This window comes from Podarcis liolepis (genome assembly GCF_965112155.1).
Source record: "Podarcis liolepis genome assembly, chromosome: Z".
In the NCBI taxonomy this organism is placed as follows: Eukaryota; Metazoa; Chordata; class Lepidosauria; order Squamata; family Lacertidae; genus Podarcis; species Podarcis liolepis.
The window spans coordinates 33194820-33218391 of NC_139570.1; the positions used below are offsets into that span (position 1 = coordinate 33194820).

Here is a 23572-nt window from a genome sequence, read left to right on the forward strand (position 1 = left end):
TTATTATACAATACAGAAGTACTCGTGAATATTTATAGGAATACAGTAAATTAAAAGGAATGTATGGTTTTATGTTATGTTGCATATTTATAATTCCAAAACATTTCCCCATAAATCTCTTTGGCTGATTGATAGCATTAAAGTAAGTTAATGCTATCATCATTACAACAGACCAGGTGTAGGGAACCTCTGGCCCTGCAGAAGTTGCTAAACTACAAAGTCATTCATCCATTGTCATTGGCCGCGTTGACTGGGGCTAATGGGATAGGAGTCTGGCAACATCCAACAACAGACTCCCCACACCTGTGACAAACCATGTTTTCTTTAATCCAATCTAGCAATTTTATTAATTTAAATTTCATCAGCATCTTAGCATGATTTTCCACACACTCTACCCCAAATGAATAACAGTTTTGACAGCAATTTCTCCATATATAATATATTTTTATATGCTATTTTTACTAATGGGTTCTCACATTCCCCCCACAAATGCATTTCTTGTACAGGTTGTTTGGTATGAGAAGTGCATTGCAAAATATAGGAATGTGGAAATTTGGATAGCTGCACAGTGTATTGGTATGAGTAGTGCAGATTAGGTAGCTTCTCATTAAAACACAAGCAAAAATCAAATTTCTCCCCCAGTCACCACTTAGAAATCAGTCTTGCTGATTGAACGGAAGACATAAGAATGAGAAAGGAAATTTCCCATCAAGCTCCTGGATGCTCACCTGTTCTCCTTTAGGCCCTGATCCTCCTTGAGGGCCCGGAAGGCCTCGGTCTCCCTTTTCACCTTGCTCACCAGGGGGCCCAATCAGACCAATCAGACCTGGATGACCCTAGGAAAGATCAAATGATGCATTTCAAAATCTCAAGCATGTGAAGGTAAAGAAAAGCTTATTTATTAAATTTAACACATTAATCAAATTTATATCCCACCCCTTCCTCTCCAGGGAGCCCAGGACAGGAAATGAATCAGTGATAAAATAATCTCATTAACTGAAGTATTATAATATAATCTCATTATAATATAATCTGATTAACTGAAGTATTGAAGAACAATTTAAAACATCTTTAAAAACCACTAAAACATTTTTTTTTAAAAGAGATCTAAGCAATTCTTGTGGACTAGTGAGCTGGCATGGCCTAGTGGTTAGAGTGCTGGACTGGGACCTGTGTGTCACAGTGCTGTTAGGCCTGGAGTGAGGAATTAACTCTTTATCATCAAAAGTACACTTGCAAGTCTAGTCCAAAATCAGGCCACTTACCTTTTCTCCCTTTGGACCAGAATCTCCTTTCAAGCCAGGTAAACCAGGCGGTCCCTTAAGAAAGAAAGAGGAACATACTATAAATAAATAGCACCACACCATAAACTTTCCTTTAGATACTCAAGAGCTTAAACTTGTTTTAGATGGAAATTATGAGGGAGGGGTGAATATGTCAGATTCTGGTTTCTTATTTTTGCCGTCTTTAGTTTGGTTCTCCATTATTTCCACATCAATTTGTGATTTCTATAGAAAGTTCTCATGAAAACATTAGGTGCAAATCTTTCTTGATATACACATGCCAATTTCACTAATGCATGCATTTATAGGGATAATTTATACTAGCATTTGCCTTTTTGTACACATTACTTAGCTGGAAAACGTCACTGCAAAATCTGGAGAAGTTCAAAGGAGGGCTGTGTTTCAGTTCTCAAATTGTTTTCAAAGTGCTGTTATGAGTTTGAGGGTGGGGGAGGAAGTAGGCTGTATGCAGTTCCTTCTAATTCCTGGATCTAGCAAGTATTAAAATATAAGCCAGGTCAGCTTCCTGGCCTCGGCCTTCCGAAATGGCCTTGGCCCAATATACCTGAAGGAGCGTCTCCACCTCCATCGTTTAGCCTGGACACTGAGGTCCAGCTCCGAGGGCCATCTGGTGGTTCCCTCCCTGCGAGAAGTGAGGTTGCAGGGAACCAGGCAGAGGACCTTCCTGGTAGTGGTGCCCACCCTGTAGAACTCCCTCCCATCAGATGTCAAGGAAATAAACAACTATCTGACTTTTAGAAGACATCTGAAGGCAGCCCTGTTTAGGGAGGTTTTTAATGTTTGATGTTTTATTGTGCTTTTAATTCTGTTGGGAGCTGCCCAGAGTGGCTGGGGAAACCCAGCCAGATGGGTGCAGCGTATAAATAATAAATTATTATTATTATTATTATTATTATTATTATTATTATTATTATTATTATTCCTGTGTTATGGTCGCCTCAGTGATGAATTAAGAGAACAAAGGAAAGGGGGCTCTGTGCAAGATAAAATATGAGTGGGGCCCCTCCCTTTGGGGTGTTAATGCTGTGAACCCTTCCATCGTAGGCTCAGGTTGTATAAATGAAAATAAACCATATATTATAAAGACACCACAGTCTCCTCTGTGCTTCATTCCAAAAGGAAACACAAACCCTGGCAAGAGCTTGGAACCCCTGAAATCTTGCATCACTCAGAGATGCGGGTGGCATGCAACAGTACAAAGGAAGTAGGTTTGCCCTTAAATATGACCTGAATCAAATTTCTCCCCCATCCAGACCTAATCCAGACCCAACTCATCTACTTATACTCATGTTTTCAAAAATGTAAATCCAGTATCTTTGGAATCTCATAATATTCTCAGATCCAAACTTTCTTGCCACCATCCAGCTCTAGCAACATACGTGTTGAAGCAGAATGTGTGGGTTTGGGGTGTGCAAGGATCTGGACCTGCGACAGGCTTGAGCCTGCTTTTATCTTAAGCCCACATCTCTGTTCAAGTATAAGAAGAAGTCAGAATGAAGGAAGGATGGAATGCTGTTTTTCCTGAGTAACTTGTTTCTTGTGGTTTCTTATTAACCAGGTTGTGATAACTTTGTCATCCCTAGAACACTTGAATTAACAATTCAGAAGAGATGGTGATGGGAGTCTTCTCTAATGCATTTGCTTCTTCTTAATATTCTTCGGCAGACTTTCAGTCCAACCACAGTGGTGCTTCTTCCGCACAGATAAACAAGGTTTTGTAAAATACAGCCAAGTTATGCGAGAAAGAAGAGTGGAATTCCAAGCTGCACTTTGACTGCAAATGGGAATGCACCCTTCATTTCAAAGGCATGCTGGGCAGCTAAGACTGCAGCCAGAAGCTTCTGCAATAGCTTTGCCAGGTTGGGCCTGATGGGAGTTGGGAGTCCGAAACATCTAGGGTAGCAGCCTGGTAAAAGCTGGCATACAGTTTATGACTGCAATGCCCATCATTACAAAGCAGACTTCCTTAACAAGATCATGACACCTGATTTTGGAAATACAGCGGATCCCAGGAATATGGTGGAATCAGAGTGGACCATCCCCATTATCGACAAACAAACAAATAACAAAAATCCTGCAAAACTTCCAGACGTACCAGTGGTCCTGGAGGTCCATCTGGGCCTGGAGCACCGGGAAGTCCTTGCTCACCCTGCAAAACAAGGATTACTCATTTTTATTCATTTGTTGAATTTTTAAAGCAAGTTCCATAGTTCAATTCAGGCCCATGCAGAGCTTCTCTGAGAGCTTCTCTTGATACATGGCAACTTTCTATGGCCCTGTGTTATGTGGCAGCCTCTGAAGATGCAGAACCCATTCATGTTTTTTTATACTGCTTGGACTTCAGGGATCCAGCACAGAGTCTAGGATGCTCATGTAATGGTTTACTTCTCTTACAACAGAAGGCTTTCCTATAGATGACCTCTGTGCTCTTAATACTCACCACTGGGCCGGGGATCCCTCGAAGTCCATCTGGACCAGGCTTTCCTGGTGGTCCCTGAGGGCCAACAGGCCCCGTTTTCCCAGGAGGTCCCTCCAAGCCTGATTCACCCTGTGGTGAAAAAGCAAAAGAGAATCAGGCTGTTGTTGGAGGGAAACAGAGGCTGAAACTGAACATGGATTTGACCTTCTGAACCCTCAATAAAATTTCATTTTTTACCTTGGCACCTTTCTCTCCTTGTCGGCCTTCAGGACCCGCTGGCCCAGGTGGGCCCTAAAAGAGATAAAGAAGGTTGATAAGCAAACAGAATCAGATCCATATGCCCCCTGTGATTCCTGCATTGCAGCGGATTGGACAACCCTTTGGGTCCCTTCTGATTATACAATTCTATGATTCTCCTTATATGTAAGCCCCTTGCCTCTATGTCCCTGTGTGTTTCATCCAGTATCTAAGGCCCTGCTCTCTCTCTCTCCCCCCCCCATGTCTTGTTCAATGGAAGTATGGCAGCTGCTTTTTCAGTGGTGGTACCAACACCCACTCCATGGAGGACTTAACACTTTGGAACAGCAGATGCTGGGTCCAGACCTGACCTTTTAAGAAGGCCTTTGTGGAGGGTAGAAACCTCTATGTGTAGAAACCTCTCACTTATGTGTGTGGCTAGAATGTAGCCTAATGTGCAAAGGGAAGTCATGTATGTTGTCCTCCCTACTTTTGCCTTTGGCCCCTCCCACCTCTGCTGGGTGTCCCCCCCAGAAGGGTTGCTCACAAGGCAGAAAGCCTTCCCCATCCCAGAATGAAGAGTCTCATGTGTGATTCTGATGTTGCCATACACAGGCTGAGCAACAGATATGGTCTCTGTTCACATTAACAACAACAACAACAGAACTGAGCTTCACATTGTCACTGTATAGGGGACTGGACAAGAGGATCATTGAGGTCCCTTCCAACTTTACAGTTCTATGATTCTCTGACACCCACTACCATTGCTGGTCTTCCCCTGAAATTTTCTGATAAGCCTTGCCACGAGGCTACAGGACACCACGTAAAACGATAACTTACCCTTTTCCCTGGTGGACCTGAAGGACCTGGTTCTCCAGTTGGACCAGGAGAGCCCTGTATATATGAAAGGAATATGAGAGCCAGTTCATCATTGCACCTCTGAGATGATACAGGAAGATGCCAAATAGTTTGACCCCATGCAACCAACCGAGATAGGCCATTAGCTGTCCTATAAAGGTCTCAGGAGCTGGCAGAGCCAGAAGGAGGATGGGTCTGGGAGGAGCACAAAATGGGGACAGGGCAATACCGGCGGGTGCCCAATGGGTTTTGGGGGGCCATCACCAGGGAGGAGGGGAGAGAATCAGAGGCTAGTGGCAGGGAAGGGGAGAGGTAAGTACCCCTTGATTTCCTGCCCATGCCCTCACCCTAGCAGGCTGGTGTCATCTCCCCACCACCATCTCCTTCTGGGGAGGAGGAGGGCAAATGCTTGACAGCTGGTAAATTTGGTCTGTAACAAACAGATGTGACACACAGATGGTTACTCACAGTCTGACCGGGTTCTCCATCATCTCCTTTATCACCTGGTGGACCATCTTGGCCCTGAAAAGAAGGCAAGAGATTCATATTCTGCCATCCACCAACTCATGTTCTTTGAAGGCAATCACAGGATATGGAAACCAAGGGTTGCTATGACTGAGTGACTGCTGAAGACCACACCCCAGCAGGGGAGCCCCACTGAATAAAGACCCTGATCTTCTTCTCCTTGTTTACAATTGGACTGCTATCACTCTTTCCAGAAAACTATGCAAAATTTGTTATATAAAGATCTAATCATCCACCTTGTAACAATGGCTAGGCTAGGCTGGAACTGGTCCAGCATTGGAGACATTATTCCCATTGTACTCTAAAGGGATTGTGGAACAAGGTATGGCTGTTGGCAGTTGCAGGAAAAGTTATGGAGCATAACAGGCAGCTTAGAGGGCTTAAATCCAAAACACTCTTCTCAGTTATTTGCTCTCCATTTGTCATATTTGTTTTGAAACAACGAGGAGCTGTCTTCCTCGCAGATTTCCATTGTCTATTTTTGGACTGGTGTTATACCTATACTGTATACTTTTGGTCTTTATATTAAAATCTAAAAAATATCTTGGTCTACCAGATTGCTGTTTCTACAGCAAATGTTGTTTGGGTTTTTCCTTCTTTCTGTGCATTTATAAGCAACACCTACGCTTATAGTCAAGCTTTGTTGTATGTGTCTTGTATGTTACTATGCGTTTTTTGTTTATCTGAAAAAATTCAATAAAAACTAATTAAAAATAAAATATTGCAACCTATGCCAGAAAATTTCAAGAAAAATGGAAACAGGATCCATTAATTGGCAATTGATGAGGGACTTGGCTTGACATTTGTTAATGATATGGAGAAGATTTGTTAATGATATGGAGATATGACATTTGTTAATGATATGGAGATATGGTCATATTTACAGAGAAGATTTGATTCTCCCAACCCAGGAATTCTGGAACTATTGTTCTGTGCAGGGGCGCTAAGAATCTAGCAGTTTTCAGCATTCCAGTTACCACACTATGATTCCCAGGGTTATTTGAAGAGTTTCATACCTTGCAAATACATTGCAAAAGCAAAGATTATAAAATATATGCATGTTTATTGGACAGCAACCTAAAAATGGTTGATTGTGTTCAGTGTTGAAATGGGTTTTGCATTCAGAAAACCCTAGTTTTAAGATAATTGTTGACCACAACTAATTCCACCTCTACTGCTTACCTAGTGATCTCTCAAGGATAGAAGGACATATCTTATTCCTCTTTAGACTTGCAGTTTTAAAAAAGTCATGTTTATCTTTGAAAAACTGGCCCCAAGGGGGTGATGCAGACACCTCAGACTTTGAATCTTTTGGGGTGGCTGTTTCTGATTGATTTGGCCAAAGAATCTCATGGCTGGCACCTACCTACTAAATTTGATTTTATCCAGCAATGTTCATGAATGTTTGATATGTACTGCATAAATATAAGCCTTGTAATCCTCCGTGGGATATATTTTATGCTACTCATTCTTTTACAAGTTTTTATATTATTATTGTTGTGTTTCTACTCATCTTGCCTCTATGTCCATTTTGATGGTGTTTAGTTTGGTGATATGCTTAGTTTGATGTCTCGTTTGTTATATTTGCACATCTTATTAAATAATCCCTTTAAAAGGATACGATAGATAACAGAGGCTTGGGTAAATAAGAAAGGCAGAATCATAAACCCGCCACGATTTCACTGGTGAAAATGAAACCATTTTTTGCCTGAGTAAGTGGGGTGGAATTTGGCAACAAGGCTTGGTGGATGAAGGCGGAACAGTGTTGTCTGTACTCAAATGAGTCACAAGCAGAGATGTCAGAAAAATTCCAAAGCAAAAAGCAACAGGAGTGGAAACTTACAATGTTTGCTTATTTGTTCCATACCCAGGACAGAAATCAGCCCAAAGAATATGATCAGAATCTACTGCAGTTGTTGCTTTGCAGGGGGTTGGACTAGATAGTGCTTTGGCTCCCTTCCAAATGCTATGATTTTATGCTTTTTGTGGACGTCCCTTTCCTCATTTGCATTGTTTTTCCTTTGTATTAAAATGAGCATGGTGGAATAGTGTAGCGACCATTACATAATTGATTATTTAAATTACACATTTTGCCACAGCAGACAGTGAGGCAAATAATGTTGTTTTTCGGCGGAAGACGAACGGCAGTGAAACGGAAACAGCACTGCATTCAACGGATACATGGCAGAACAGAAAATGATGGCTTCTCACATCTCCACTACCTGCTCTGCTCATTACAAGGGAAAATGTCCTCTGTGACCTTCATTTCCCTCCCCTGCAGTAAGGCTACAGAGGCAGTTGAGTAAAAATGAGAGTTAAGTCTTTGATTCTATGCACGCTTACAAGAAAGTCCGTTCCACCAAACCCACCGGGACCTACTTCTGAATATTGCACTGTGAGGCATATTTCAAAGAGGAAACCAGAAAGAGGAAGTTATGCAAATTAACAACTTCATAATTGGTACTTACGGCTGGGCCAGGTTCGCCTGGAGGTCCCGGATCACCAGGAAAACCAACCGGACCCTACAAAAAAAAAAAAAAATGTGCAGAATGAAACCATGTAAATCTACAGTTCCTGGGTGGGCATCTTACAAAGAATGTAAACTGCAACCTAGATTATGAGCCACTGATTCAGCAGCACACAGGGTTGTATCAAATATTAGATCTCAGTTGTTAATTCATTTTAACAATATTTAAAATATGTATTTATATTTATTTCATAAAATTTATACACCACTTGGTTGTTAAAAAACTAACAAATCCTCATAGTGGTTTACAAAGAGAATAAAGCAACAAAGTCATCCATGTATACATTCAAATGATAAAATCAGCAATAAATTAAAAGCAGATTATAACGCACATTAACATTCAATGTTTCTGGACAGTCTTGCCTAAACAAAAATGTTTCTAGCAGGTACCAAAAAAGCATATGGCAAATGCCAATGATGTCAATAGGCAGGGAGTTCCAAAGTGTAGGTGCTACCATACCGAAAGACTGATTTCTTACAAATGTGAAACAGGTATTATGTAATGGTGTCAGTCAATTGAAAATCAATGGAAATTACTCACTTAAGCCCACTGATTTTAATGGGCCTACTAACATTGGGCTAACACTGGATACAACCCACAGACATCTAGAGCCAATCCAAGGATGTACAGAACACACCCAGCTCCATGCAACAGCTGTGGTTTCAGTTATTCAAACAGGGTATCAGAACATGAGGCCACCACTCAAGTTTGCAAACTGAGACTCGATTCATCAAAAATTGATTAATGAAACTGAAGCAAAAGCAACCCTTACGAGTGATTGTTCCAGAATACACTGCAAACGCAATTCTTGATTGGCCAAGATCAGTCAGTTATGTAGATATGGGGAAAGCTGTCCTCCTTTTGGGGATCACGGCCTATGGAATCCACGTGGGGGCTACTTACAGGGCTACCTTTGGGTCCATCATCACCCGGGGGGCCTTTGGGTCCTGCGGGGCCAGCAGCACCTGAGGGGCCCGCTTCTCCCTTTTCCCCTCTCTCGCCTTTAGGACCCTGAAAATGGAAGAGAAGAGATCACATTAGGCACAAACTCCTTGAAACACCTGCCACTTCAGTTAAAGGTAATACACAGAATCCCTAAGGAAATGATGAAAAGGATCATCCTCAACTCAGCATCTTTATTATTATTATTATTATTATTATTCCTAATCCCCTCCCCATCAGAAATGCCTTGGTCTTCAGTAAAGACAAGTAGTAATTGCTTCTTCTTTTTCTGAAAGACTTCCTCTCCTCACGGCAAAAGACTTCATTAAAGTAAATAGAAGAAATCAATACAATAAAAACAACAGAAGTCCACAAAAGCAACACAGTATATCTGGGACTTAATATCAGGTGGGCAGAGTAGTTAAGGCCATCAGGAAAGGCAAATCTGATATTGTGAGATGGAGAGGCTACCCTGCGTATCTGCATGTAAGGTAAAATCCCACCAAACAGCATATTTTTCAGTCCTCCTGGCCTTTGGCAACACATAACTGATGAGTTATCTTTTCAGTTAATGTGGGCTCTGGTTTGCTGGAGGTTTTTACGCAGAGGCTGGGTGACTATCTCTTAGGGATTCTTTAACTTGGATTCTTGCACTGCAGAGGGTTGGACTAAATGACCCCTGGGACCCCTTCCAATTCTACAATTCTGTGATTCTATTAATTACTTATTCTACAGTAACATAGTAATGTCCTGTATGTCCCATTATTGTGCCTATAGCAGAAAAGTGGATTGGGTTGCTATTGAGGCTATATGAACCTCACACTGAAAACTTTAGACAGGACAACTTCAAAGCCTCAGCACCATTTCATACCATCTTATTTCCAAACGTAGTCATTTTTATAAGAAGATAAAGGCCTTACCGGGGGTCCACCGTCTCCAGGCAAGCCAGGTTCTCCAGATTCTCCAGGTTCACCCTGTAAAAATTGTAGGTCAGGACCATGAAATATAGCCATGCCCTTTGCTTTTGATATTGGGAAGAGCTGTACTCTAGCCCTCACCACTGACCTTCCTACCCCACCTGTTCTCCTTTCTCTGACAATCCTGGAGCTCAAACCTCCACCCAGTGGCCTGTATGACCTCACTCTGCAGGAGCCACTCTGGGTATTTTAGAAACCAAACTTCCTAACCCCTCAGACCACAAGCGTGCCTGATTCCATGGTGGCAAAAAAGCATAAGAAGAGCCTTCTGGGTCATGCCAGTGGCCCAACTAGTCCAGTGCCCTGTCCTCACAGTGGCCAACGCATTACGGGAAGCTCACAAGCAGGAACTAAGAGGAAGAGCAGTTCCCCTTCTGTGGTTTCCAGCAACTGGTATTCAGAAGCATGGCTGCCTCCGATCATGGAGGCAGATCATAGCTATCTCTTGCATGACCACCAAGAGCTGAAAAGAGCAGTGGCGTAGCGTGGGTTGTCAGCACCCGAGCCAATGCAAGTAATTTGCGCCCCCTAACCCATGGATTTGCGCCCCCTAACCCTAACCCCCAGATGTTGAGCCCGGTGCGGCCAGCCCCCCCTGCACCCCCCATGCTACGCCACTGGAAAAGAGGAATCTAGCAACTGTCTTGCCTAGCTTAAAGGTTTAAGTGGCCAAGGATGCTTGAGCAGATTCTCAATCTCCTTGCCGTGCACAGTTCCACCCTTTGATGGTTAAATGGTCCCCTGATGGCCTCTTGGTGAGAGGAACCCTCAAAACACTGGAGCTAACCATACTCTTGGCTTTCCTTCAGATGTCTCTCCCTTTGAGCTATAGCCTAGGCAAGGTCCATCGCTTGCCTGACTTTACCTATATCCAGGTAACAACACTGCTCAGATGCTCATCTCCTCCTCTCAAATCCCCACCCCAAAGGACTTGGGCATAGAGATGAGCCAAAGATAGGTTACCTTCTCGCCGACAGATCCAGGATTTCCAATCCCACCTGGTGGACCTTGAGGCCCATCCGCTCCTGGGGCCCCAGATGGACCCCTCGGCCCTGGAGGCCCTGGAGGACCCTGGAGGATAGGAAAAAAGACATTTAATTGGTGAAAAAGTTAACCTTTTGACATAAGCAGACTACGGCAATAGCAACACTTCAGGGAAAATGGGAACCTTACCATTTGGCCAACATCGCCTGTTTCGCCCTTCTCACCAGGAGGTCCTGGTAAGCCCTGTGGAATAGTGTCAGAAGAGTGAGTAGAGCATCTGAATCACACATTTCTTTCCTTTCCCTTCCTCCCATAAATCTCCTTTAACTTGTTTTGGAAATTACCTGCAACCCCACAGGTCCTGGAGGGCCAGGGAATCCTCTTGGTCCTTCGTCCCCTTTCTGACCAAAGAGACCCTGCTGTCCTCGAGGGCCAGGCTCACCATCAGCTCCCTAAAAAACACACCCCAAAAACCCAACCAAAATGAATGAGGGGATGGAGTAAATCCCTGATGAAGGACATGGTTGGAACTTTTTCAGATCAGGAAGGAAGGACAGATTTCAGCACAGCAAATTTACCCTACTGTGGCTGCCATCTCAAAATGGAGCATGTTTCATTTGGATGGCTGGTAACTGGTGGAAGAGAGAACCTTAAGGAAATGAGTCTCTCCTCTTTTTGTTTCTACAGTCATGTCCCCACCCAGGGCTTGATTTCGGGGTGGTCTTTGAGGTGTTGTGGGCTCCAATTCCCACCACCCCGATCATTGAATATGTTGACTTTTGGGAGTTGTGGTCCAAAAACATCTGGATGTCACCACATTGGCTACCCCTGCTTTAATTTTGAGGAGAAAGGGCTGTGAGGTCCCAACTCAGCCTGAAGCCAGAAGACCAGATCCTTTAATCCTAGGAAACAGGTTGTGACTTTTCAATGGTAGAGGAAGGCACTCTGAACATGATCAGAGACTATGATCTTCACATATTCAAGGATTCCTCAAATGAAGTCCAGTACAGTTCCCATATAAGTGAAGTTTGACAAGATATTGGATGATTGAAAATAGTAGCCATACTTACAGCTGGACCTGGTTGACCAATTGGGCCCTGTGGACCAGTAGGGCCTGGTGGACCCTGGAAAAAAAGAGATGCATGCTCAGTGCAATGATCAAGGGGATAGCAAGCTGCCTACCTGCAAACGACATGTAATTGATTATGTTCTCCCCCACACTGTGTTTCCTTTTCATTGAAACAAACAGGGTGGAATGACGTAACAACAAGATAACCAAATTACATAATAATGCCAGGTTCAGTGGAAGATGAACACAAGGAAATGAAATTCAGGTTTGGTAGCAAAATGAAAAGAATGCTGCATGAGACCATTATTTCCCATGACAGTTCTCAAGGCAGCTTACAGATAAAAACAAGAACTACTAAAAACATATTACAAAAGCCATAATTAAAAAACAATTATACACTGATAGAATTAGAACTATATACATATACAAAATCAGTTTAAACCATACCAATAATTACAATAAAAACAGCTTGGCACCAGCTCTTTAATTAAGAGCAGGCAGATCTCTAAAGCCTACTGGCAAAGGGAAGTCTTCACCTGCCAACAGAATGAGGAGGGAGCTAGCCTGGCTTCTCTAAGGAGGGAGTTTCAAAGTCTGGGAGCAGCCACCAAGAAGGCCCTCTCCTACATCCCCACCAAGTGGCCCTACGAGGGTGGCAGGACCAAGAGAAGGGCCTCCCCTGAAGATCTCAAAACCTGGGCAGGTTTGGTTGAGGGAATACCATCTTTCAGGTACAGGTGTAAGAGAAATCAATAAGGTTTGGCTTCAGGATTAAGGATAATGAACTTAGTGCTGGCCAACAACAAGAGAGAATGTGATATGGAATAAGGATGAGGGTGATATTTGGTGATTCATGTACTGCTTTAGCAACACAAAACAAAGCTGTGCAAAAATGTTTTAACATGAATAACCTCAGACTGCAGGAGAGCTAAATAACTGCTACACAAACTGAATCTAAAAGGTGAAAAACTATTTCTGCAACATTGCTTTGGACACTCTGTAGTATTCCACTACATCTGAGGAAGTTAGTCTCTGTGATTTGCAATGACAATGACTATATCCATACTGTGCACTTTGTAGTGCGTTCAGAGAACTCTGGATCTCAAGAGTTCAGGGACCTCTCCCAGGTACTTAGAATAAAGAGGAGCATCAGGTGAAGAACAAAAGTTGTCCTGTGGTTTGATTCCCACAGGGAACAGAAAATAATACCTTTTTACATCGCCACTTGCAACAACCCACCTCAAGAGGAAAACCACACCTTACCTGTTCCCCTTTGTCACCTTTACTTCCCTTCTGTCCTGGTTCACCAATTTCACCCTATCCAACAAGGGGAGAACACAAACAGCATTATATTTTGTTAGAGCAATCAATGAAGTTTGGTTTCAGGATTAAGGATATTGAGCATTGCTCTGGTCAGCAATTGATAAGGGTTACGTGTGTGAGGGTGGCATTAGCTTGGTTCATATCCTGCACTAGTTGTGCAAAAACACTCTATCATGTATAACCACAGCTTGCCACATAATGCTAAGAAAGCTGATTTTAAAAGGGCAAACTGATTATAGTAACTTGCTGAAACCTTTTTGCAACTTTTGCTAATTTTCCAGTATATTTGCTTGTTATGTGTCAACCACTGATTTAATCTTTTGCACTCTGTACAATGTTCAGAGTACCTATGGTACAGATGGACAAGGTGACTCTCCAGACATGCACATCAGAAAACAAAGGGATACCCTGGTGTACGTTTCAAATGATTATCTTGTGGGCTCATTTCCACAACAATGTAGGGCAATCCCTCTGTAAAACGCAGGTTAAACAAAACCCAGGAAGAACATTAGCAAGGAGAGGAGGATATCCTTCACTGGATTCACTGGATACATGCTAGATTGATAATTGATTAGTGGCAGGTTTTGCTAACCTGATTATTTGGGGGGTGGCAGGGGGTGGTATTGGGAAATGTCTCCTACCTTGTCTCCATCTTCCCCTGGTGGTCCAACAGGCCCTGCTGGGCCAGGTAGCCCAACTGGACCTTGGATACCATCACGGCCAGCTGGTCCTTGAGGGCCTTTTTCACCCTAAGAAAGGTTAGAGGAGGAGCAGAAATCAAAATCCCAGATCAAATTCCTCTCCACTATATTGACACGTGTAACTTGCTCATTTTAAAACAAGCCTAACTCCAATCCTTGCTCTGAGAAATAAAAAATAAAGTAAGATGATGATGGTGATACCCCACCCATCTGGCTGGGTTGCTTACAACACATATAAGAATATAGCAAAAAATCAAAAATTAACAACTCTCTAGTTGTCTCTACCTCAAGAAGATGAGGAGGAGATCTATATCAGAGAGTAAGTAATGAGCTCAGGCAGGATGGATCTCCCCTCCCATCAATGTGCAACTAAAGCTTTTTTTTCCTTTTTTAAAAAAATCATATATTAAGAAAGCACATATATCAGCAGCTTTATACAGAGTGAGACCCACTGGTCCATCTCTCAGTATTGTCTACCCTGACGGGCAGCACCTCTCCAGGATTTCAGGCACAGTATATTCACAGCTGCACCTGGAGTTGCCACCAGGAACTGAACCTGAATGTGATGTGAAGTACCACTGACCCAAGACGCTGAATAACAATACAGGAAGGTGCCTTATGTTGAGTCAGAAATCAGGGATGGGGAAACCTTTGGCTCTCCAGTTGTTGTTTGGCACCAACTCCCGGCAGCCCTTGCTGCCAGAATGAACAGGGGTGATGCGGGTTAATGTACAGCAACATCTGGAGGGCCAAATGTGCTGCTTTCCTATTCCACAATGTCTTATCGGATTATATCCATGGTTTCAGGCAAGGAGTGTTTTCCCTAGCCCTGCCTGGGGAAACCAGTGGGGATCGAACATGGGGCCTTCTGCATGCAAGGCAGATTCTCTGCCACTGAGCCATGGCCCTTCCCTAAATGCAAAGTAAGGTTTTAGTCCTTATAGTTCTCAAGAAAAGGCTGAATTAATTTGGAATATAGGAAGCTGCCTTACTCAGACTGCTGGTCCGTCTGGCTCAGGATTGTCTACACTGACTGACCACAGGCAGTCTTCAGCGTTCCAGGCAGGGGGTGTTCCCAGCCTTACAAGTGGGGATTGAAAGTGGGACATTCTGCGTGAAAAGCAGATGCTCTGCCACTGGGCTGAAGCCTTCCGCAGTGGAAATATTCCGCCATACATCCTAGCCGAGGTGCTATATTTCAGTGGGCAGACTTTTAGCTTCAAATGTCACTGATGCTTCGTATTGACTGGAGAAGAAATACTGCAAACTTTGAAATTAGCTTAGCTTCTTCAGTTGTCATTTCTGCATTGCATAGGGTTGGACTAGATTGCCCTTTGGGTCTTTTCCAACTCTAGACTTCTATGGCTTTATCATTCTTATGAGTTGCTGTTTCAAAGCATTTCCTTTACTTGAAGGCCTAGATTTAGAGTGTGAGCAGAGAGAGGTAGTTGCCCTGCACTCCCTCCCCCTGCCTGCCTCAACAGGATGAATGTTTGATGTTTCTCTCCTTTCCAAGAGCATCACTTCATCCTCTCCCTTGAATTCCAGGCGCTCTCTGCAGTAACCAATCTGGCATCAGATAAACTACCCATTTCAGCTCTCTGAAAACATTACATATATAAACGCTACGGTGCAGACGTCTGCGACGCAGCTCGGAGAGGGAGATTAGTGCCTCAGGCCTGGCTGCCATCTTTCAAAAACTCTACGCCAACGCTCAGTTCGAGGTGGCGGGCAGGCAGGAGGGAAAAGGCCTTACTGAGGCTGTGTTTTCCATGCCTCTGAAAGTCACAAGCTGTGTGTGGTGGGAAAGAAGAGAGAGAGATCATCATGGCCCAGAGTGGAGTGGAAAGGAAAGCAAGAATAATAATGATATTCTCCTGTAAGAAGGGTCATCAACCATCAACATCAACACCTACCCACCCATTCTGCCCAGTGGTACATCCCCAGTGACTGGGAGCCAGGAGATACACTGCTACTGAACATGGAAGTTCTCTATTGAATTATCATACCTTTAAAACACACACACACACAAACACACACACACACACACACACACACACACACACACACACAGGCTTCTCCCCCACGCATCTCACCACATTACATGTTTAGATGGTTGATCCAAGTTTTAATCTTGCTTAGCCTATTGTGATTTTAACTTTTTGAAAGCCTTAAACTATAGTTCATCTTTTCTTACTGTTTTGCCTTTTTTTGTAAGCTCATTTTGAGGCTGTTGTCTTTTTAGGATCAATCAGTGTATAAATGATATGAAAATAAATAAATATATAACCCAATGTTACAGGCTATTTTGCTGAATTCTGCTGAGATTGCATGTGCTGTAGCCTATTATTTGCGAGTTCAATGGGCCCTGTCCCGTTTCTCTTTAATATTCAATGTTTTATTATTTTTTGTATATGCTGGTACAAATAATAAAATCATTATTATTACTCAGAGGAGATCCACTCGCTCAGGTCTGCTCATTCTCATTGGCCTACACCAAGCAGAACTTAGGGCATGACCCTTTCAACTCAGAGTTACATCCCTAAAAAAAAAAATTGCCATTCTAAACAATTTAGCTTTGATTCCTGCATTGCAGGGAGTTCATTCCAAGTCTAAAATTCTATTCTTCTAACTAACCACTTGCATCACTTGCTGGATCAGACTACCCCAGCCCCACCCACTGACCGTGATCTGAATGTAAGACTTACCGGGGTTCCTTTCTCACCAGCAGGGCCAGGTGGCCCTTGTGGTCCAGGCCGCCCTGGCAGACCGATGGGGCCGGCTGAGCCAGCAGGACCTCGCTCACCAGGAGAGCCCTGGATGAGAGGATGGAGAGAGGGTTGGTGGACATTCAACAACAAGACAAAGGCTGCTATGAAACCATCAAAAATAATGTGAGTGTGAACAGCATTTGCTAACTTCAGGTTCAGTGATCTCTTTCAGGCTGCTTGCAGACCTGGAGCCCTCTTTAGTGAGGGGATGGGGACCAGAGCATAAGAGCACTTTTCCCTCCTGTGGCTTCCAGCAACTGGTACTTAGAAGCATTACTGCATCCAACTGTGGAGGTAGAACATAAGAAGATCTCTTCTGGATCAGGCCAGTGACCATCTAGTCCAGTTCCCTGTTCTCACAGTGCCAACCAGATGTCAGTGAGAATCCTGAGCAAAAGAGCACTCTCTTGTTTCCTGTGGTTTCCAGCAACTGTTATTCAAAGTATTACTGCCTCTGACTGTGTAAACAGAGCACCGAAGGTTCAAACTCTGTATGAGACAATTGCATATTCCTGCATTGCAGGGGGTTGGACTAGAATGATCCTCAGGGACCCTTCTAATTCTACAATTTTCTATGCTTTTATGCTTCTAACAACTACTAGTTCTCAAAATAGAAAAATTAACATCCATAAACAATGTATAACGGCTTTTTAAACATCATACTGATGTTTCCATTACATTGAGATCAATGTCAGTTGTTACCTACATGATGTAAAAAGTTACCTAACTTACATTAAGTAGTGGACAGTGAGACTAATAACATAGTATTGGGAAGAAACTGAACTGCAGCAGCATGTAAACAGCAGTGATTGTGACAAATGCAGGTCAAAACCAAAATCACAGCCTCATCACACCCTCTACATAAGGGCTACTCTTCCAGCTTCCTAATGGGTCAACATACTGCTGGCTCTCAAACAAGCATAGAACCCCACTTTATGTAGAATTAATACAGGAAATCCAGTCCTACCAAAGAACCCAGGGCCAGACACCAGATGCCACAGTTTAGGTGCAGCAATTTGCTTTGATTAGAAGATAAGCAAACAAAGAACTGAACAGTCTGCAGCATTTATAAGGTGGAAGAATTTGGCTGGTTGGCAAATGTGAAGATTCAAGGCAATTCTAAGTTTTGTACTTACTGCTGGGCCTGGGGGTCCAGGAGGTCCTTCATTGCCCTTCAATCCCACAGGTCCCTGCAGGCAAGAAGATGGGAGAGAAAGAGGAGAAAGGTCACCCAAATGGAAAATTAGCAGATGACCAATCAGGCTTTTGTTAGGGGAAGTCAACTGTGTACCAGTGCTTTTTTAAAAACCATTTAAGAGAGAAATATGCAGGCACCCTCAAGAAATATTTAAATGATGTTTTTGGCTATCTGACCTCAGCCTTTGATATAACCAACAAAGCTATGCTCTGGCTCAAATTATGGAAGCTAGGGATGGATAGTCGACTGGTGACCATAATTAATAACCTGTGCACTGGAAATACAATGTAAGTTAGAGCAGACAGACAATGTCAGCTGTCAGCTGTACAGTCAACAAATGTGTAAGGCTTGCAGGCCCCTTTTTTGGTTATCATATATGTGAATGATATCATTGTCCACTCATCCAATAAAGCTACCCTTCCAGCATTCCCAGGCTCACAGAAAAGGAACATATTGATGTACACCAATTATATGGTTCTGTCATCTCAGACTCAAACTGGTATGCAGAAACTATTAAAATTGTTTGGGGGAAATTAGCAGAAGGCACACCGTGATGCTTCCAACGTAAGTCCTGTTACTTACGATTGGACCAGGAAGACCCCTATCTCCTGGGAATCCTCTCAGACCAGATGGACCATCTTTTCCAGGAAGGCCAGCAGGACCCGGGTCACCCTGCAAGGAAAGGTTCAAGGTTCAGAATTGGAAGGAGAAACTCATTGCTTATTTGCACAGTTTGATTTTTTTAAAAACAAAAGTTTTGTTGCTAACATTCTGTTTATAATGTGAGGATTCAAATGTTAAGAACAGAGATTAGCAAAATAAAAATAATAAACAAAATGTATTTTTAAAAACAACAAAGCAAGAGGCATTTTTTAAAAAGCAATTAATATTGCTTGGGCCATTTTTTTAAAAAAGTTTCTTGATTTAACAGAGAGAGAGAAATCAAATTGATGGGGGACATCATTAAGATCTCCCCTATGGTCAATACAGACCAATCCTATCTGGGGAGGGGCTATAGCTCAGGGGTAAGTAGAGCATCTGTTTTGCATGCAGAAGGTCTCTCTCAGGTTCAATCCTTGATTGCATCAAAACAGACTCACCTTTGTTCCTTCCTTTCCAGCTAACCCAGGAAGTCCTTGTTCACCTGGAGGTCCAGGGGGCCCTGGATGGCCACGCTCACCCATTGGACCAGTTTCCCCAGTAGGACCCTATGAGGAAAGCGCAGAGAGTAATTATGTGCACAGAAGGAGACACTTCTTTTCCATATGACACTGAAAGCAAGAACAACACATGCAAAAATACCGGAAGAGGAGAGAGGGAGCTTGATCTGAGAGGTATATCAAGCTCTGTGGTTTAGCAAGAATAAGTAAGTCCCAAGTGCTGCAACCTTTTCACATCTATAAAAGTCTGTGCATATTTGTATATTCTGCCTAAGGACTGGGATTGTTTTAAATAGTTATGCAATCTGCAACTGAATGAATGAATACATCTATGTACATCTTGGTGGTCCTGACCTTTCTGCTCCCTTAGCCACTCTCAGACCAGTGGAGAGGGAGCAACAGCACTGAAAGGGCCTATCCACTTTTCCATTTGTCCCAAGTTTTCTACTGCTTGTTGCAGTGCAGATTAGTATTGCCACAAGTTTTGTCTGGGATTCTGGGTCCTCATGCCACATCTTCCTCCACAACTATTCAAGGAGGCACCTGTGGAAGCTCACAATATCCTGTCCATCACTGTTCCACTTTTCTTCCTTCTTAACCACCCCTTTCTCTGCCCCCTTGTGCCACAGCACTGCAGTGCATGCCCTGCTTTACTGTTGCTCTTTTTCGGAGGTCCTTGAAGTCCATTTTGTTTCTGTGCCCATGTTCACAAGCAAATAATAATAATAATAATAATAATAATAATAATAATAATAATAATAATAATAGAAAATATTGCCACTTCTCTGAAACTCCCAAGAGGAAGTCCAACAAGAACAAGTTAAAAATAGACTGTAATTTGATTAATATTAAAGGAAGACCACTCACATAGCCCATAATATAAACATTTAAGGTGTCAACAGCACAGGGTGCTGACCGCTGCTGCAGCCAAGGAATGGGGGGCTACGTGGATGGTTTACATTCCCCTGTTACTCCCCATTTTTGCATTGCGGTCACACATCTGATACTATTGGCACTGGAAAGGGAAGCTGCTTTCGCTCACACACATATATTTGAAATGCCTACATGAGCGCAAAAGGGGAACCCTTTTGTTAAAAAAAAATAGTGTAGGGCAGTAGAGGTGTAGGGCAGAGAACCAGAAGTGCACATCAAGAGGCTCTTGAGACAACTGGAAATTTTTACACAAGGCATGGGCGGAGATAGAAGAGGGGAGGTGAAAGAGGAACACCTACACAAGGTGTCACAAGGGAAAGTGTGTGTTTTTCCATTCAGGAGCCCCCCCAAAAGGATCAGAAGAACAACCAATTTCTAATTGGGGTTTAACGGGTATTTCGTTTGTTCTGTAAAAAAACCATTTTTTTTGTAAAACAAAACAAAACGGTTTTTGCATTTCTGCATTGGGCTTAGAAATGATAAGCTTTCAGATCAGTGCTACTGACCCGATACAAATTATAAGAAAGCATGAGACAAATGGGAGTGTGGGCAGATCCCTAAGTGTCCCAATCCTGCATCTCCTCACAAAGGAAAAGCAAACATCGCAAAACTTCTCATTGACTCCATTAACAATGCCTTGGCAACGATGCTGTTTCCAAAGATTACACTAATTACGTTTTAGCATATCCAAACAATAATTACCAGGCAGTCGACTTTTACACCCCAGAAAGCAGACACAAACATGGGCTTACAGAATTAACTCTGCCATTAATCCGACAGGGTCTACTAATTGCTAGATAATTGGATAGTTGGCAACTCTCCCTGTAAGGTTGGGAGAAGGAAATTGGCAAGAGAATAGGGTGGTTTGGGCTGGGTGGGGAGGGGGTGCTTACCTGAGGACCAACAACTCCCGGAGGCCCAGGGGGACCTGTCTTGCCTTGGAAACCCTGTTTGAAAAAAGTAAATAAGAAATTACTGTTTTAAAAGAGCAGTGGATAGCTAAATAAATTGCTAATCTTTTATCATGCAAGATAATGATCCAGCTGACATTGATTAGCTTATTTTCTCCAAATAAGTTTTCTTATCATCTTAGAAAGAGGGAGAAATCCCAAAGGACTTGATACATGTTATCATTTATGCTTGGAATGTAAGTTGGTGCGAGATTCTTGGAATTTAATTTTGACAGAAATGATAGGTATTGCTAAAGAAACTATTGTTTGTTGTCCAAAATTAACCTTAGTGAATATTTTTGATGGTACCAATGTAGATATACTGTCAAAAGAACTGGTCTTATGTATGACAGTAGAACAAATTCACTCAGAAGGTGTGGTAGACTCTCCTTCATTGGGGTTTTTAAAAGCAGAGATTGGATGGCCATCTGTCATGTATGATTTAGTTGAGATTCCTGCATTGCAAAGGGTTTGACCAGGTGACTCTCAAGGTCCCTTCCAACTCTGCAATTCTATGGTTCTATAATATTGGCAGTTCAAATAGTAATTGCAACTCAGTGGAAAACAGCACAAAATCCGACACTGGATGCTTGGTGCCACTTACTCTGGAATATAGCTAAAATGGATAAAATTATGCATAATTTTAAATTTCGACAAGGACCAGAACCTTTGAATATGATTTGGCATGCATGACATATACAATAGAGCCATCATTTTCAAGACAGCCTTGTCACCAGCCTGGCAAATCTGGAACTAGACTTGATAATTAGATAATATTGATAGTTTTTACTTAAGAGTGACCTTGCTATTTTAACCCATGTGCAAGTGGACTCACTCTAGGTGCCTATTTTGTAGTTAATGTTTGTCATATTTTGTTTTCATTTTCATCTGTTGCTATAACTGTTCTGTCTGTTTTATATACATTATAAAAAAAATAAAATCCTGAAGGAGATAGCGATAGGGAAATGAAAGGTGACAGAAGGAGTATCTGAATATTTGCAGGTTATCAGATGGGAAAGCAGATTATATGAGGTTCAAAAGTTTGGTTGTTACTGAACCAAAACTTTCCACAGATTGGAAGGTGTGTGAATCAAGTGCAACAGAACTGATGGTTTGCACCAAAACTCCCCCAAATCCAACACAATTGGCTGGTAAGGATGAGGGTTGGGGTGCAAAACATCAGAAGGGCACCAGCTTTCAGCAGAGGAGGCTGGTTTAGACTGTATGACTCTGATGAATGAGCTCTAAGAAGAAAAAGGGAATTTTAAGAACATAAGAGGAGCCTGCTAGATCAGGCCAGTGGTCCATCTATTTCTGCATCCTATTCACTTAGTGGCCTAACAGATGCCCTAATGGGAAGCCCACAAGCAGGACCTTAGCAGTAGAGTAAAGCCATAAACTCCTGTTCCCAAGGAGGCAGGAATTCTCAGGTGTCATTTAAAGAAGAATGGTGGCAACCGACTACAACCCAACCAAAGGAATACTGATGATGGTGCTATGGTCCACATTCCCCCACTCATTTTATTGTCCCCTGACAACTGCTGAAATGTCCCCCTTTTATTCCTTCTGAATAGGGTTGCCTGTTGTACTTACCCCTGATTTTCAAATAATGTCTAGGGGGACCCTTAGATGTTTATCAGTGGCTCCTCACAATGAAAAGATCAGCAATGGCAGACAAGGCCCCATAAAGATTTATTAAGTGCTATGGTTGGTGTTTCAATATATCTTGAGTGCCATGGTTTATCTGCCAAGAGATCTTGACCACGTTTAGTCTTACAATATATGATGAATGCCATGGTTGGCCTTCCAAGATATCTTGACTGCCACAGTTGGTCTTCCAACACATATCCCCAGCAGAAAGTTGAACTCTCATTCTGCAATGGAACATGCCCAAGAATCCTCTGCAAAGCATACAAATACAAATACACAGAACACAACCACACATCAAGTACCTATCAGAATGGGGAATATCTCTGTGTACTTACAGTTTCACCTCTCTGCCCAGGATGTCCTGGCAACCCATCCTTTCCTGGTGGACCCTAGAGGAGGAAAGAAAATGCTAAGAGGACACAGCCAGCAAGATTTTCTTCACATACAAGGTGTGATGAATCCGAGCCAGTGGGTTGTCTTGTAGTAGTTTTTAAAGCTCTGTTTTGGTTTACTGGGTGCATTGGTGGGTCAAGGGCAGATACTTCTCTCCTTGTTGTACTTACTGGAGGGCCTTTGGGTCCAGGAAAGCCAGTAGGTCCTTGGGGCCCTGGAGGACCCTTAGAGACAAAAGAACACAAGAAAGTTAGTGTTGCCACCTGGTGATGCTAAAGCAATTGGCCTCTCACTTGGGGGTGGGCTCTAGAGCAAGGGGTGGGGCAGGTTTGGTAGAACCTCAAGATCCATCAATCAGAGGATCTTCTGTTGTTGTTACTACTACAACTTCCCTTCATAAGAACGTAAGAAAAGCCTGCTGGTACAGGCCCATGTCCCATCTAGTCTAGCATCCTGTCCTAAAGGGAAACATGCAAGCACAATTCAAGGACAAGACCCCTGTCCCCTCCTGAGGTTTCCAGAAATGGATGTTTAGAAATGTTACTGTCTCCCTCAATGGAGGCAGAGCATAGCCACTATGGCTATCAGACATTGATAACCTCCTTCTCCTCCGTGAACTTGTCGAATTCTATTTTAAAGCCATCTAGGTT

At 42.8% G+C, this 23572-nt stretch overlaps 1 protein-coding gene across 4 annotated transcripts in view; it reads right to left on the reverse strand.

Annotated features, from left to right (window-relative positions):
- Positions 1–23572, reverse strand: part of COL5A1 (collagen type V alpha 1 chain) — a 184710-nt gene that overhangs the window by 17529 nt on the left and 143609 nt on the right. For all 4 annotated transcript variants that reach the window (XR_014521361.1, XM_083484933.1, XM_083484934.1 and 1 more), the window contains exons 36-58: positions 23093–23146; positions 22865–22918; positions 20823–20876; positions 18937–19044; positions 18419–18508; positions 17775–17828; positions 16576–16683; positions 13808–13915; positions 13107–13160; positions 11845–11898; positions 11119–11226; positions 10964–11017; positions 10754–10861; positions 9734–9787; positions 8775–8882; positions 7812–7865; positions 5287–5340; positions 4801–4854; positions 3961–4014; positions 3745–3852; positions 3400–3453; positions 1266–1319; positions 729–836 (exon numbers count right to left, since the gene is read on the reverse strand). Coding sequence is in view for 3 of the 4 variants with exons in the window: in XM_083484933.1 (XP_083341059.1) it covers positions 729–836; positions 1266–1319; positions 3400–3453; positions 3745–3852; positions 3961–4014; positions 4801–4854; positions 5287–5340; positions 7812–7865; positions 8775–8882; positions 9734–9787; positions 10754–10861; positions 10964–11017; positions 11119–11226; positions 11845–11898; positions 13107–13160; positions 13808–13915; positions 16576–16683; positions 17775–17828; positions 18419–18508; positions 18937–19044; positions 20823–20876; positions 22865–22918; positions 23093–23146 (1710 nt within the window). In the remaining variant the exon portion in view is untranslated. The remainder of the gene's footprint in view (positions 1–728; positions 837–1265; positions 1320–3399; positions 3454–3744; positions 3853–3960; positions 4015–4800; positions 4855–5286; positions 5341–7811; positions 7866–8774; positions 8883–9733; positions 9788–10753; positions 10862–10963; positions 11018–11118; positions 11227–11844; positions 11899–13106; positions 13161–13807; positions 13916–16575; positions 16684–17774; positions 17829–18418; positions 18509–18936; positions 19045–20822; positions 20877–22864; positions 22919–23092; positions 23147–23572) is intronic.